The 16,976-nt window shown below is 43.0% G+C and overlaps 1 protein-coding gene across 1 annotated transcript; it reads right to left on the reverse strand.

Moving 5' to 3' along the window:
* Window positions 1–10,261: 10,261 nt before the first annotated feature.
* On the reverse strand, window positions 10,262–14,425 carry LOC138672556 (aquaporin-3-like). Its single transcript, XM_069760647.1, has 6 exons — window positions 14,190–14,425; window positions 13,921–14,047; window positions 12,307–12,444; window positions 11,823–11,941; window positions 11,105–11,322; window positions 10,262–10,870 (listed from the first exon to the last, which is right to left on the reverse strand). The coding sequence occupies exons 1-6, from the start codon at window positions 14,367–14,369 to the stop codon at window positions 10,690–10,692; spliced, it is 963 nt and encodes a 320-aa protein (XP_069616748.1). The 5' UTR covers window positions 14,370–14,425; the 3' UTR covers window positions 10,262–10,689.
* Window positions 14,426–16,976: the final 2,551 nt, after the last annotated feature.

Here is a 16,976-nt window from a genome sequence, read left to right on the forward strand (position 1 = left end):
TTCTAAAGGTGCTCTTGACATGAAATTCTCACCAGATGTCGGTAGTACTAGTAACCCTTCCAATCCACACAGGCAAAGAAATCATCCATAGATGTCCATAAATTATGTGTAATAATGAGAAATGACACAGGGAAAAAGTCGCCTTTGTTGGTGACGAAGCTCCAAGATGTGACTCAGACAAAACCTCTTATGGAAGATTCCCTATAATGATGCAGATGGAGGCACTGTGGACGCCGTCTGACCAGTGATCCGGCGGTGACTGTCTTTTTAGGATTGAATAAAAAGTGCCTTCGGCCACAGTTTTGCGCACTTCTGAAAAGAAGGACACCGCTGAACAGAAGTCAGACGGAGTCCAGAGTACCTCTGCTGCCTCATGGTGAATGGATCCCTCTGGGGTTTCATCTGAATCACGTCACTCGTAGATTTACACAGAAATCCAATGGAAGTGCTCAGCGTAGAGTGCAGGATAAATGTGAACCGATCCAAAATATTGTACCTGAAAATGCTAATGCAAGCTTCAACTCAACCCACAAAAAGCAAGTCCCCACTCAGGTCCGTCGTCTGTTAATGGAAATATAGGGGCCTTCACGTTACTGGTAGCACAAAGGCTTTGGAAAAGCGAAATGGCTCCTCGCTCCCCAATAGAAATGCAGTAAAATTTGTGCTCTCAAATCTAAGTGCCCAAGTATAGGTTATTATGTGGATAGAAAGCACTTTCCTTAGAACCTTTGAAAGGAGACAAAGGGGCATAATTCAGAGACTGACCCTAAATTTGAGTTTAGGGAGTAGACTAGGCATGATTAAGGTCCTTTACCTTACAGCATGAGTGATCTGATCTAAACACCACTCGCTATGGGCCAGTGTTTTTTTCTGGCTAAGAAAATCCACCTCATGTTCCCCTCTTTGTTGGACCATTGACTTTTCACATCTCCAGGAGTTGAAGAGTCTCCTCTCTTACGATCCTAGAATTGTTAATTATGCTTATTAGTATAGCTCCATTAATTTCTCAGCACTTTGCAGACATCATCATCCCTGCCCCCCTAGTTTATCTATCAGTATCTCTTTTCAGTGTGGGAGGAAATCTACACAAACACGGGGAGAACATACTAACTCCTTGCAGAGGTTGTCCTTGATCGGGTTTGAACAAAAAGATCCCAGTGCTGCAAAGCGACAGTTGTAGTAAAAGCTTGTAGCCACTCAGCCATACCCCGATTACCATGACAGAAGGGGTCTCTGTTATCTTGGACTCTCCATATATTCAGTCCTGGGAGCCTCCTTAGGTGACGGATACACCTGAACCTGCCATCTTATAGAACAGGCGCTTACTGGATATGCTGGCAAGGATTTGGTCACCCAGAGGAAGGACCATGCAGAAGTGGCAATTATCAGTATCGCCATGCTCAGCATCTACTGGTGATGAGCTTCTTGTCTGTGCAGCCTGCCCTCCAGCCTCCAGCCATCACCTTTGATGAAATGCATCCAGGAGGCCACTGGGAGCTTCTGGGAAACACAGTATGTACATTCTTGCCGCCCTGAATAGTAGGACTGAGCAACAGCTCTTCATCTTCTTCAGGGATCCCAGCCAAAGACCATGACTAGAGGGAAGACTATTCCTCCCCAAGGCTACCCAGGCTCTATACATCTCTGCATCCTCGGATGGGAAACCACTGAGGGAAGGTGGAAGACTTCATTTTTAGTACCTACAGGTTACCAATTTCAGGAAACGGATCCACTCCTGTGATGGGGTTATGTGAAAAAAAATTAAAAAAATAAAATTAAATCATCCAGGGATTCTATAAAAACACCTTATACAGTAAAGCAAGTGATAGAATGTTAGAGTTGGAAGTGACCTCAAGGGTCATATTGTCCAACCCCCTGCTCAATGCAGGAGTAACTAAACCATCTCAGACAGATGCCTGTCCAGCCTCTGTTTGAAGACTTCCATTGAAGGAGAACTCGCCACCTCTCGTGGCCGCCAGTTCCATTCATCGATCACCCTCATTGTCAAAAAGTTTTTCTAATATCTAATCTGTATCTTTTACCTTTGTTTCATTCCATTGCTTCTTGTGTTTCCATGAACAAATGAGAATAATGATTATCCTTCTACACACTGACATCCTTTCAGTTATTTGTCAGCTCTTAAAGGGAATCTGTCACCCCCAAAATCGAAGATGAGCTAAGCCCACCGGCATCAGGCTTATCTACAGCATTCTGGAATGTGTTCTGGAATGCTGTAGATAAGCCCCTGATGTATCCTGAAAGATGAGGAAAAGAGATTATACTCACCCAGGGGCGGTCCCGTCCGATGCCTCCTATCTTCATAGGATGACATCCTCTTGTTTTCATGCTCCGGCGCAGGTGTACTTTGTCTGCCTTGTTGAGGACAGAGCAAAAGTACTGCAGTGCGCAGGCGCTGGGCCTCCCTGAACTTTCCCGGCGCCTGCAGTACTTCGTTCTGCCCTCAACAGGACAAAGTACGCCTGCGCCGGAGCGTGAATTCAAGAAGACGTCATCGTAAGAAGATGGGAGGCCCCAGACCGTGACACCCATCAGATCAGACTGTCCCCCCAGGTGAGCATAACCTCTTTTTCTCATCTTTCTGGATACATCGGGGGCTTATCTACAGCATTCCAGAATGCTGTAGATAAGCCCCTGATGCCGGTGGGCTTAACTCATCTTCGATTTTGGGGGTGGCAGGTTCCCCTTTAAGTCTCCTCTTAGCCTTTTTTGCAGCTAAACATTCCCAGATCCTTTAAACGTGCCTCATGGGACATACTTTGCAGTCTGCTCACCATCTTTTCTGAACTTGCTCCAGTTTTTCAATGTCTTTTTAAAAACGTGGTGCCCAGAACTGGACACAGTATTCCAGATGAGGTCTGACCGAGGAGTAGTGGGGCATAATTACTTCATGTAATCTTGACTCTACAGGTCCTTCTCAAAAAATTAGCATATAGTGTTAAATTTCATTATTTACCATAATGTAATGATTACAATTAAACTTTCATATATTATAGATTCATTATCCACCAACTGAAATGTGTCAGGTCTTTTATTGTTTTAATACTGATGATTTTGGCATACAACTCCTGATAACCCAAAAAACCTGTCTCAATAAATTAGCATATTTCACCCATCCAATCAAATAAAAGTGTTTTTTAATAACAAACAAAAAAACCATCAAATAATAATGTTCAGTTATGCACTCAATACTTGGTCGGGAATCCTTTGGCAGAAATGACTGCTTCAATGCGGCGTGGCATGGAGGCAATCAGCCTGTGACACTGCTGAGATGTTATGGAGGCCCAGGATGCTTCAATAGCGGCCTTAAGCTCATCCAGAGTGTTGGGTCTTGCGTCTCTCAACTTTCTCTTCACAATATCCCACAGATTCTCTATGGGGTTCAGGTCAGGAGAGTTGGCAGGACAATTGAGCACAGTAGTACCATTGTCAGTAAACCATTTACCAGTGGTTTTGGCACTGTGAGCAGGTGCCAGGTCGTGCTGAAAAATGAAATCTTCATCTCCATAAAGCATTTCAGCCGATGGAAGCATGAAGTGCTCCAAAATCTCCTGATAGCTAGCTGCATTGACCCTGCCCTTGATGAAACACAGTGGACCAACACCAGCAGCTGACATGGCACCCCACACCATCACTGACTGTGGGTACTTGACACTGGACTTCAGGCATTTTGGCATTTCCTTCTCCCCAGTCTTCCTCCAGACTCTGGCACCTTGATTTCCGAATGACATGCAAAATTTGCTTTCATCAGAAAAAAGTACTTGGGACTACTTAGCAACAGTCCAGTGCTGCTTCTCTGTAGCCCAGGTCAGGCGCCTCTGCCGCTGTTTATGGTTCAAAAGTGGCTTTACCTGGGGAATGCGGCACCTGTAGCCCATTTCCTGCACACGCCTGTGCACGGTGGCTCTGGATGTTTCCACACCAGACTCAGTCCACTGCTTCCTCAGGTTCCCCAAGGTCTGGAATCGGTCCTTCTCCACAATCTTCCTCAGGGTCCGGTCTCCTCTTCTCGTTGTACAGCGTTTTCTGCCACATTGTTTCCTTCCAACAGACTTACCATTGAGGTGCCTTGATACAGCACTCTGGGAACAGCCTATTTGTTGAGAAATTTCTTTCTGGGTCTTACCCTCTTGCTTGAGGGTGTCAATGATGGCCTTCTTGACATCTGTCAGGTCGCTAGTCTTACCCATGATGGGGGTTTTGAGTAATGAACCAGGCAGGGAGTTTATAAAAGCCTCAGGTATCTTTTGCATGTGTTTAGAGTTAATTAGTTGATTCAGAAGATTAGGGTAATAGGTCGTTTAGAGAACCTTTTCTTGATATGCTAATTTATTGAGACAGGTTTTTTGGGTTATCAGGAGTTGTATGCCAAAATCATCAGGAATAAAACAATAAAAGACCTGACAAATTTCAGTTGGTGGATAATGAATCTATAATATATGAAAGTTTAATTGTAATCATTACATTATGGTAAATAATGAAATTTAACACTATATGCTAATTTTTTGAGAAGGACCTGTATGCTTCTCTTAATACATCCTAGAACTGAGTTTGCCTTTTTCACCGCTGCTTCACATTGTTGACTCATGTGCAGTATGTGATCTATTACTATACACAAGTCTTTCTGACATGCTATTGCTTAGTTCTTTTCCTCCCATTCTGTAAATGTAACTTTCATTTTTTTTCTTGCCCAGATGTAGAATTTTGGACGACTCCCTGTTAAATACTATTTCTATTAGCCACTGCCCATTATTCAAGCTCATCTTATTGGAATACGCATCTCTGCCTCTACATTCGGGTGCTCTCAGCTCCTTTGCTTTATAAAATGTTGCATGACTTTTACACATTTTGATTTGCTTCAAGAAACACTTGTACATTAAATAACAATGGGCAGATACTATTTTTGTACTGAAGCATCTAATGAGCATGTGCAAATGTCATTGTGAAAAGGTGGTGAACTGTGAATTCACCTATTGTGGTTAATGAACTTATCAGTTGTCTCAAGATGTTATCAGAGGAACATTACAGTGAATTAGGAGTCTAAAGGCCCCTTCACATTAAGCGACGCAGCGATACCGACAACGATCCGGATCGCTGCAGCGTCGCTGTTTGGTCGCTGGAGAGCTGTCACACAGACCGCTCTCCAGCGACCAACGATGCCGGTAACCAGGGTAAACATCGGGTAAGTAAGCGCAGGGCCGCGCTTAGTAACCCGATGTTTACCCTGGTTACCATCCTAAAAGTTAAAAAAACAAACAGTACATACTTACCTACCGCTGTCTGTCCCCGGCGCTCTGCTCTGCACTCCTCCTGTACTGGCTGTGAGCACAGCGGCCGGAAAGCAGAGCGGTGACGTCACCGCTCTTTCCGGCTGACTGACGCTCACAGCCAGTACAGGAGGAGTGCAGAGCAGAGCGCCGGGGACAGACAGCGGTAGGTAAGTATGTAGTGTTTGTTTTTTTACTTTTAGGATGGTAACCAGGGTAAACATCGGGTTACTAAGCGCGGCCCTGCGCTTAGTTACCCGATGTTTACCCTGGTTACCAGTGAACACATCGCTGGATCGGTGTCACACACGCCGATCCAGCGATGTCCACGGGAGATCCAGCGACGAAACAAAGTTCTGGACTTTGTTCAGCGACCAACGATCTCCCAGCAGGGGCCTGATCGTTGGTCGCTGTCACACAGAACGATTTCATTAACGATATCGTTGCTACGTCACAAAATGCAACAATATCGTTAACAATATCGTTATGTGTGAAGGTACCTTAAAGGTACCTTCACACTGAGCGACTTAACAACGATATCGCTAGCGATCCGTGACGTTGCAGCCTCCTGGATAGCGATATCGTTGTAACATAGTAACATAGTAACATAGTTAGTAAGGCCGAAAAAAGACATTTGTCCATCCAGTTCAGCCTATATTCCATCATAATAAATCCCCAGATCTACGTCCTTCTACAGAACCTAATAATTGTATGATACAATATTGTTCTGCTCCAGGAAGACATCCAGGCCTCTCTTGAACCCCTCGACTGAGTTCGCCATCACCACCTCCTCAGGCAAGCAATTCCAGATTCTCACTGCCCTAACAGTAAAGAATCCTCTTCTATGTTGGTGGAAAAACCTTCTCTCCTCCAGACGCAAAGAATGCCCCCTTGTGCCCGTCACCTTCCTTGGTATAAACAGATCCTCAGCGAGATATTTGTATTGTCCCCTTATATACTTATACATGGTTATTAGATCGCCCCTCAGTCGTCTTTTTTCTAGACTAAATAATCCTAATTTCGCTAATCTATCTGGGTATTGTAGTTCTCCCATCCCCTTTATTAATTTTGTTGCCCTCCTTTGTACTCTCTCTCGTTCCATTATATCCTTCCTGAGCACCGGTGCCCAAAACTGGACACTGTACTCCATGTGCGGTCTAACTAGGGATTTGTACAGAGGCAGTATAATGCTCTCATCATGTGTATCCAGACCTCTTTTAATGCACCCCATGATCCTGTTTGCCTTGGCAGCTGCTGCCTGGCACTGGCTGCTCCAGGTAAGTTTATCATTAACTAGGATCCCCAAGTCCTTCTCCCTGTCAGATTTACCCAGTGGTTTCCCGTTCAGTGTGTAATGGTGATATTGATTCCCTCTTCCCATGTGTATAACCTTACATTTATCATTGTTAAACCTCATCTGCCACCTTTCAGCCCAAGTTTCCAACTTATCCAGATCCATCTGTAGCAGAATACTATCTTCTCTTGTATTAACTGCTTTACATAGTTTTGTATCATCTGCAAATATCGATATTTTACTGTGTAAACCTTCTACCAGATCATTAATGAATATGTTGAAGAGAACAGGTCCCAATACTGACCCCTGCGGTACCCCACTGGTCACAGCGACCCAGTTAGAGACTATACCATTTATAACCACCCTCTGCTTTCTATCACTAAGCCAGTTACTAACCCATTTACACACATTTTCCCCCAGACCAAGCATTCTCATTTTGTGTACCAACCTCTTGTGCGGCACGGTATCAAACGCTTTGGAAAAATCGAGATATACCACGTCCAATGACTCACCGTGGTCCAGTCTATAGCTTACCTCTTCATAAAAACTGATTAGATTGGTTTGACAGGAGCGATTTCTCATAAACCCATGCTGATATGGAGTTAAACAGTTATTCTCATTGAGATAATCCAGAATAACATCCCTCAGAAACCCTTCAAATATTTTACCAACAATAGAGGTTAGACTTACTGGCCTATAATTTCCAGGTTCACTATTAGAGCCCTTTTTGAATATTGGCACCACATTTGCTATGCGCCAGTCCTGCGGAACAGACCCTGTCGCTATAGAGTCACTAAAAATAAGAAATAATGGTTTATCTATTACATTACTTAGTTCTCTTAGTACTCGTGGGTGTATGCCATCCGGACCCGGAGATTTATCTATTTTAATCTTATTTAGCCGGTTTCGCACCTCTTCTTGGGTTAGATTGGTGACCCTTAATATAGGGTTTTCATTGTTTCTTGGGATTTCACCTAGCATTTCATTTTCCACCGTGAATACCGTGGAGAAGAAGGTGTTTAATATGTTAGCTTTTTCCTCGTCATCTACAACCATTCTTTCCTCACTATTTTTTAAGGGGCCTACATTTTCAGTTTTTATTCTTTTACTATTGATATAGTTGAAGAACAGTTTGGGATTAGTTTTACTCTCCTTAGCAATGTGCTTCTCTGTTTCCTTTTTGGCAGCTTTAATTAGTTTTTTAGATAAAGTATTTTTCTCCCTATAGTTTTTTAGAGCTTCAATGGTGCCATCCTGCTTTAGTAGTGCAAATGCTTTCTTTTTACTGTTAATTGCCTGTCTTACTTCTTTGTTTAGCCACATTGGGTTTTTCCTATTTCTAGTCCTTTTATTCCCACAAGGTATAAACTGCTTACAGTGCCTATTTAGGATGTTCTTAAACATTTCCCTTTTATTATCTGTATTCTTATTTCTGAGGATATTGTCCCAGTCTACCAGATTAAGGGCATCTCTAAGCTGTTCAAACTTTGCCTTCCTAAAGTTCAATGTTTTTGTGACTCCCTGACAAGTCCCCCTAGTGAAAGACAGGTGAAACTGCACAATATTGTGGTCGCTATTTCCTAAATGCCCGACCACCTGCAGATTTGTTATTCTGTCAGGTCTATTAGATAGTATTAGGTCTAAAAGTGCTGCTCCTCTGGTTGGATTCTGCACCAATTGTGAAAGATAATTTTTCTTGGTTATTAGCAGAAACCTGTTGCCTTTATGGGTTTCACAGGTTTCTGTTTCCCAGTTAATATCCGGGTAGTTAAAGTCCCCCATAACCAGGACCTCATTATGGGTTGCAGCTTCATCTATCTGCTTTAGAAGTAGACTTTCCATGCTTTCTGTTATATTTGGGGGTTTGTAACAGACCCCAATGAGAATTTTGTTACCATTTTTCCCTCCATGAATTTCCACCCATATGGACTCGACATCCTCATTCCCTTCGCTAATATCCTCCCTTAAAGTGGACTTTAGACAAGACTTTACATAGAGACAAACCCCTCCTCCTCTCCGATTTTTACGATCCTTTCTAAACAGACTGTAACCCTGTAAGTTAACTGCCCAGTCTTAGCTTTCATCTAACCATGTCTCGGTTATTCCCACTATGTCAAAGTTACCTGTAGATATTTCTGCTTCTAGTTCTTCCATCTTGTTTGTCAGGCTTCTGGCGTTTGCGAGCATGCAGTTTAGAGGATTTTGTTTTGTTCCAATCTCCTCACTGTGGATTGTTTTAGAAATGTTCTTACCTCCCTTCTGAGTATGTTTTCCTGGGTCGTCTTTGTTCGAGTCTAATGTTTTTCTTCCCGTCCCCTCTTCTAGTTTAACGTCCTCCTGATGAGTGTAGCGAGTCTTCTGGCGAATGTGTGTTTCCCAGGTTTGTTGAGGTGTAATCCGTCTCTGGCGAGGAGTCCATCATACCAGTAATTCACACCGTGGTCCAGGAATCCAAATCCTTGTTGTCTGCACCATCGTCTTAGCCAGTTGTTTGCATCAAGGATCCTGTTCCATCTCCTGGTGCCATGCCCGTCTACTGGAAGGATAGAAGAAAAAACTACCTGTGCATCCAGTTCCTTTACTTTCTTCCCCAACTCTTCAAAGTCCTTGCAGATTGTCGGTAGGTCCTTCCTTGCCGTGTCATTGGTGCCAACATGTATCAGAAGAAATGGGTGGACGTCCTTGGAGCTGAAGAGCTTTGGTATCCTATCGGTCACATCCTTGATCATCGCACCTGGAAGGCAGCATACTTCTCTTGCAGTTATGTCCGGTCTGCAGATGGCTGCTTCGGTGCCTCTCAGTAGTGAGTCTCCCACCACCACCACTCTTCGTTGCTTCTTGGCTGTACTTTTTGCTGTCACTTGTTGCTGTGTGCCCTTTTCTTTTTTGCTTGCTGGTATTGTTGTGTTTGACACGCAGCAGCGATCTGGATCCTGCTGTGCCATCGTTGGTCGGAGCAGAAAGGCCAGAACTTTATTTCGTCGCTGGATCTCCCGCAGACCTCACTGAATCAGCGTGTGTGACGCTGATTCAGCGATGTCTTCACTGGTAACCAGGGTAAACATCGGGTTACTAAGCGCAGGGCTGCGCTTAGTAACCCGATGTTTACCCTGGTTACCATTGTAAATGTAGAAAAAAAAAAAAACAAACACTACATACTTACATTCCGGTGTCTGTCCCCTTGCCGTCAGCTTCCCGCACTGACTGAGCGCCGGCCGGCCGTAAAGCACAGCGGTGACATCACTGCTCTGCTTTATGGCCGGCCGGTGCTGAGACAGTGCAGGGAAGCTGACGCCGGGGGACAGACACCAGAATGTAAGTATGTAGTGTTTTTTTTTTTTTCTACATTTACAATGGTAACCAGGGTAAACATCAGGTTACTAAATGCGGCCCTGCGATTAGTAACCCGATGTTTACCCTGGTTACCAGGGGACTTCGGCATCGTTGGTCGCTGGAGAGCCGTCTGTGTGACAGCTCTCCAGCGACCACGCAGCGATCGGCATCGTTGCCTATATCGCTGCAGCGTCGCTTAATGTGACGATACCTTAATGAAACATCTTTGAGAACAGAAAGGGAATGTAAATATTTAAAAAAAAAAAAATCATAAAAAAAAACATTTTGCAAGTATCATCTTTAAATAAAGATAACACAATCTTGTAAAAAAAAAAAAAAAAGCCCCAATGCCGATCCTGAAATAATTTTATTCAAAACACAAGTTAAAAATAAAATCCCTAATAAAACAAAAATTTAAAAAAATTGAACAGCTGCCCACAATAACCAAATCTCATGTTTCATAGGCCCTTGAAAATGAGAGGTCATCTAGTTCCCATGGCCCACAGCATCAGTCACTGATTGATTTATACATGGTTGAGTCTATACAAGAAAACAATTTATAAAAACTCTGTAGAAAGAAAAATCTCAGATTCCAAGTCTCATGTTTCAGAGGCACTTGAAAACGAAAGACGATCTGATCCGAATAGTGGCATTGGGTAGTCCTCCCCACCATTACAGGGCGAGTAGCTGGTAGGGAGCAGCAAGAGTAACCAGTGAAACTAAAGTTTCACATAGACTGCCATTGAAATTTTTAGTCTTCAGCTGACCACATACGGCCTATCCCATTAATTCAATCATCTGGAGTTCAGAAGAATCGCACTCTTCATGGTCTTCACGGTCCACCTTGTGCCGCTTCGGTGCGTGATGAATTCCAATGAGCAGTTCATAAAGAAACGTCCCAATGACCCCACCGATCATGGGGCCCACTACGGGTACCCACCACCAGTGACCTCCAGCCCTAGAAGACAAAGACATACCATCAGACCAGACCAACCCAAGGTTACTTTTAAGTTTAAGAACTCAAGTTTGTGAAAAGTCTTGAGCCAGCTGAGGATGCTGCAAGATTTCAGCTCTGAAGTTAGCAGAAATTTTAGAATTCTATGAACAGAATGGTTCGACTACAAGAAATCTGATTTCCCATATATAAATCATAGGTAAGCGAAATAAACAGAAGAAAGCATGCTCTAGTTACCGGAAGACTTCTAGGCCCCAGCCGACACACGCTGTGAAGATTCGGGGGGCCAGGTCCCGGGCTGGATTAATGGGGTATCCACAGTTGAATCCCATAGAAAGGCCAACGAGCAGGACTATCAGACCAATCACAAACGGCTGAAGACCCCGGGGGGCTGCATTATTATTTTCATCAATAACAGCTAGAAGGCAAATCATTAAGGCAGCGGTGGCGATCACCTGGGGCAAAACAGAAGAAAGGATTTTTTTTTTTTTAATTTTAAGAAAAAAAAATATAAGAGTTAGGAGTGGTCTTCATCCTGGAGGAGCGGACATCCCATCAATAGAACAATTGTTAGGTCTGGATAAGTTTCCGGCCGTATAGTTCGAACCTTAGTTTCACAAATGCTATTCTTGCTGCACAATATTTTCACTCTACATTTCCCCTTGTAGAGCCCCCGCCACAAAAAACACTGTACTCTGCCTGAATCAATCTAGAAAGGACTTGAGGGAGGAGCATTGGAAGAAGGGGCATGTCAGCAGTTTACAGCCAATCAGCTTCCTGGTAGTGTTCCCAGGGATAATGATTGGCTAAGAGCAGCTGACTGATCTCACAATGCTCCTCCCCATGTCCTTTCCAGCTTGATGCAGACAGATACTTTAGCATGTAAAGATTTTTTTTTTTTTTTTTTTATAGTCCATTACTTTTAACCAGTATAACAGCAGGAATTAGACTTTACCTGATCCGTGAGGCCATTTACTACACTCAGATGTTCTGACGGGTAGGACGCAAATATCCCTGCAGTCGCCTGTGGTCCATACACCGTCCAGTTGCCACCGCTGTACACATGAAGGGCATCTAGATGATTACACCAGTAAGACAAGAATCAGGATGGGAACGATAATCTGGGACTCAACATTTTTATCTGTATGCAGGGACTGTGCGCTTTGTTTTCCTTGTGTTATCCTGTTTCTAATGGCAATTTTTGCTTTGTGCAATCCTTTAGCTTAGAAGGGTCTCAAACATGCCATCCCAGGGTGTCCACCTTCTGAGAGACCAATATGTCAGGTGGAAACAGTTGTAAAAGCCAACCATCGTGTGTACAGTTCCCACCGAAACCCCTCCACAGGTGGCAAGTACTGCACTGTACCCATTAACTTCAGCGGTCTGCTCGTATAATGCACAGATATGCCGGTTCATCCAAAGGGAAAATGATTTCTTACCAAAATACAAACCAAATACCAGGCATGCGCCAATAAAAGAGCCGAGGAATTGTGCCAGGAAGTAGACGAGCATCAGCTGCCAGGTGGTCTTCTTTATAAGGAACATGGAGAACGACACAGCCGGATTGAGATGGGCGCCTGGAGAGTAATAGACATTACTTACCAGAAACCTGATACATGTACACAGTGACTGCACCAGCAGAATAGTGAGTGCAGCTCTGGAATTATAATACAGGATATAACTCAGAATCAGTAATGTATGTACACAGTGACTGCACCAGCAGAATAGTGAGTGCAGCTCTGGGGTATAATACAGGATGTAACTCAGGATCAGTAATGTAATGTATGTACACAGTGACTGCACCAGCAGAATAGTGAGTGCAGCTCTGGAGTATAATACAGGATGTAACTCAGGATCAGTAATGTAATGTATGTACACAGTGACTGCACCAGCAGAATAGTGAGTGCAGCTCTGGAATTATAATACAGGATGTAACTCAGGATCAGTAAGGTAATGTATGTACACAGTGACTGCACCAGCAGAATAGTGAGTGCAGCTCTGGAGTATAATAATACAGGATGTAACTCAGGATCAGTAATGTAATGTATGTACACAGTGACTGCACCAGCAGAATAGTGAGTGCAGCTCTGGAATTATAATACAGGATATAACTCAGAATCAGTAATGTAATGTATGTACACAGTGACTGCACCAGCAGAATAGTGAGTGCAGCTCTGGGGTATAATACAGGATGTAACTCAGGATCAGTAATGTAATGTATGTACACAGTGACTGCACCAGCAGAATAGTGAGTGCAGCTCTGGAATTATAATACAGGATATAACTCAGAATCAGTAATGTATGTACACAGTGACTGCACCAGCAGAATAGTGAGTGCAGCTCTGGAGTATAATACAGGATGTAACTCAGGATCAGTAATGTAATGTATGTACACAGTGACTGCACCAGCAGAATGGTGAGTGCAGCTCTGGAATTATAATACAGGATATAACTCAGAATCAGTAATGTAATGTATGTACACAGTGACTGCACCAGCAGAATAGTGAGTGCAGCTCTGGGGTATAATACAGGATGTAACTCAGGATCAGTAATGTAATGTATGTACACAGTGACTGCACCAGCAGAATAGTGAGTGCAGCTCTGGAATTATAATACAGGATATAACTCAGAATCAGTAATGTATGTACACAGTGACTGCACCAGCAGAATAGTGAGTGCAGCTCTGGAGTATAATACAGGAAGTAACTCAGGATCAGTAATGTAATGTATGTACACAGTGACTGCACCAGCAGAATAGTGAGTGCAGCTCTGGAATTATAATACAGGATATAACTCAGAATCAGTAATGTAATGTATGTACACAGTGACTGCACCAGCAGAATAGTGAGTGCAGCTCTGGAGTATAATACAGGAAGTAACTCAGGATCAGTAATGTAATGTATGTACACAGTGACTGCACCAGCAGAATAGTGAGTGCAGCTCTGGAGTATAATACAGGATGTAACTCAGGATCAGTAATGTATGTACACAGTGACTGCACCAGCAGAATAGTGAGTGCAGCTCTGGAGTATAATACAGGATGTAACTCTCACCTGAGACTCCAGCACAGACATAGGCGCCGGCAGTGACCGCAAAACCAAACGCCATATTGACGCTTAGAAACTGACCTTTGGCGAAACCACTCAGCTCCATCTGAGCCACAGAACCGCAGCCAAATAGCTAAAAAAAAAAAAAAAGTAAAAAAAAAAAATAGCTTTTTGTAAGGGAATTCCTATATTTTCACTATACTGAGCCGCCCCACACCTATATAGAGCGAGTTGTGTATAGTATAGGGTGCTCCTTCTTACACCCTCTTACTTACAATTAATATAAAAGTCCCTAAAAACTCGGCCAGCCCGCAGCGCACATAGAGATTAGTCGTCTTTATCTTTCGTTTCCACTTTTCCAGGAGCGGCAACTGATCATCCATGTCCGCCATGATCCTGACCCTATGATGGAAGCTGATCTGCCGGCACAGCTGCACTTTATGGACTTGATCCATGGACCTCGGCTCTGATCTAAGTGCAGCTGATTCTGAGCTCCATTAACTCCTTCATTGCCAGGCAGGTTAATACAGTCAGCTGTCACCACAAGTCCATCGACGTTTACGCTAATTCTGCGGTGGAGAATTTTAAGATCTATCGGCCCGGCCATTCTAAGAAAAAAAAATATCGATGGGGTATATTTTGGAAAATTTATTTCAAGTTTTAATAAATTTGTAATATTTTGGACTCTCCTAAAGTATAAAAATGAAAATTTGCACCAAACTAAAAAAAAGACGGCAAAATAAAAAATGCTCAAAAAACGACCTTCAGACAAAAACATTGAAAACGTGCTCAGAACATTAAGGGTATGTGCACAAGTCAGGATTTTTTTCCTGACAAAATCCGGAGAATTCTGCCAGAAATCCGCGTGCTTTTTTCGCGTGGATTTCTCACGGAATTTGCGCGTTTTTGACGCGTTTTTTTCACGCGGATTTTTTGCGGAATTTTTGCGGATTTTTCCGGAATGTCCATTTTGATAGGAAATCCGCAGAAAATCCGCAAAAAGATAGAGCATGTCCGGATTTTTTGCAGTATGCGTTTTTTTTGCGGAAAAAACGCTAACATATGCACGAAAAATGCGGAATGCATTATAAATGATAGGATGCATAATGTTAGCGTTTTTTTAGCGGATTTATAGCGTTTTTATGGCGAAATTCCGCAAAAAAAACGCTAAAAATCCGGACGTGTGCACATACCCTAAAGGTATGTGCACACGTTGCGGATTCTCTGCGGATCAGCAGCGTTTTTTGCAGAGCAGAAACACTGCAGATCCGCAATTGATTTACAGTACAATGTAAATCAATGAGAAAAAAAAAATCCTGTGCACACTTTGCGGAAAATCCGCTGCAGAAATGCTGCGGTTTAAAAGAAGTAGCACGTCACTTCTCTGCAGCGTTTTTGTACCAATTCCATTATAGAAAACCGCAGGGGTAAAAAACGCAGCAAATCCGCAAAAAAACGCACAAAAAACACTGCGGAACCGCACAAATCCGCAGGTGCGTTTTCTGCCAGGAGAGGCAGAATCCGCACCAGAAATTCCTAAGCCTAATCAGCAACGTGTGCACATAGCCTAAAAAATGTTATTCTTTTTTCCAGCTGAGTTTTTCTAAGCAAAGTCTTTTTTTGCGGTTAAAAGAAGTAATAAAGGACTGATCATGCGAATCGCAGTGTTTGAAATTTCTGTACGTTATGTTAATTTTTTTGCAGTGATTTTTCTCGTGTGGATTCCAGCCAGAATATGCATGAAAAAAAAATTTGTGTGCACATGACGGTATGTCTGCACGGTGGGTTTTTTTCAGCCATTTTTTTTTAATCCGTCCACTTTGACAAACTCCTGAAAAATTACTCAAAAAATGCTTAAAAGAATCTTCATATGTTCACATGCAAGGGCGTAACGATCTTGACCCGTGTGGGTGAGGGGTCTGCCGACGCCAGCGCAAACTTCATCTGAATGTGTGTCCTCAAACACACATTCAGCTGAAGTGTATTGCGGTGCAGAGACTCGCCGGGTCCGTGCACTGCAATACAAGCTGCCGGCCAGTCAGAAGTTGACGTTGGTGACTCAGGGTTGTGGAGTCCATTTTGGTGGAGTCTAAGTCGGTATAAAATGGACCAACTCCGACTCCTAAAATATATAATAAATATCCAACTCCGACTCCTAAAATATATAATAAATAGGGTTCAGTCGTTCAGTGCAGGATATGATATAAATATTTTCATAATAATTTGGGAAAGTTATGAAATGTCCTATAAATGTCTGTTCTGTTCCTGATGTGAGGATCTGCGCTTTTAGTAGAGATGAATCTGTGCTGCACTTTATGGACATGCTCAGTAGTGACCCGTGCTGTGGAGACGGGAGTCAAGAAAATTGAGGAGTCGGTGGTTTGGCTTACCGACCCCACAGCCCTGGTCGCCATGCACGTGACTAGGGGTGCATGGCAGTGAGGTCATGCACTTCCGTTGTTTGCATGCTGAAGTCAGCGATCGGCTTCAGAAGAGGATGCCGCGTTGTGGGGGGAGCGGAGGGAAGGTGAGTATAATAAAAAAAAAAATCTACGCATTAAAAAACAGCAGCAGAATGGGGACATATACCAGTATAAGGGACATATATACCAGGATAGGGGATATAGATACCATGAAGAGACATATATACCAGTATTGGGGATATATATATATACCAGAATGGAGGTCCTATATGCCAGAATGAGGGACATATTTAAAAAAAAAAACAACTCTAAAAAGTTATAAAAAAAACGCTCAAGAAAAAGGTTAACAAAACATTTCAGGACAAAAAAAAGGCCTTTTCCTGATTCAGTTTCATGCTTGAAAAATTTGTAATTTTGGAGACCCTGTGAAAAAAAAGTACAGTGTGGACATACCCTTACAAAACACTAAATAAAAAAAGTGTTTTTTTTAGCCTTCACAATGACTTCTATAGTAAACTACAGGGCGGCTTCATAGTGAGAAAACGACGGGAAAAAAATGTGAATCGATTCGTACGAACTCTAGGGTTCAGACATTAAAAACTTTGACTCCGTTCACACAGGAGACTTTGGGGCTCCATT

The sequence above is a fragment of the Ranitomeya imitator genome, chromosome 3 (genome assembly GCF_032444005.1).
Source record: "Ranitomeya imitator isolate aRanImi1 chromosome 3, aRanImi1.pri, whole genome shotgun sequence".
NCBI lineage: Eukaryota > Metazoa > Chordata > Amphibia > Anura > Dendrobatidae > Ranitomeya > Ranitomeya imitator.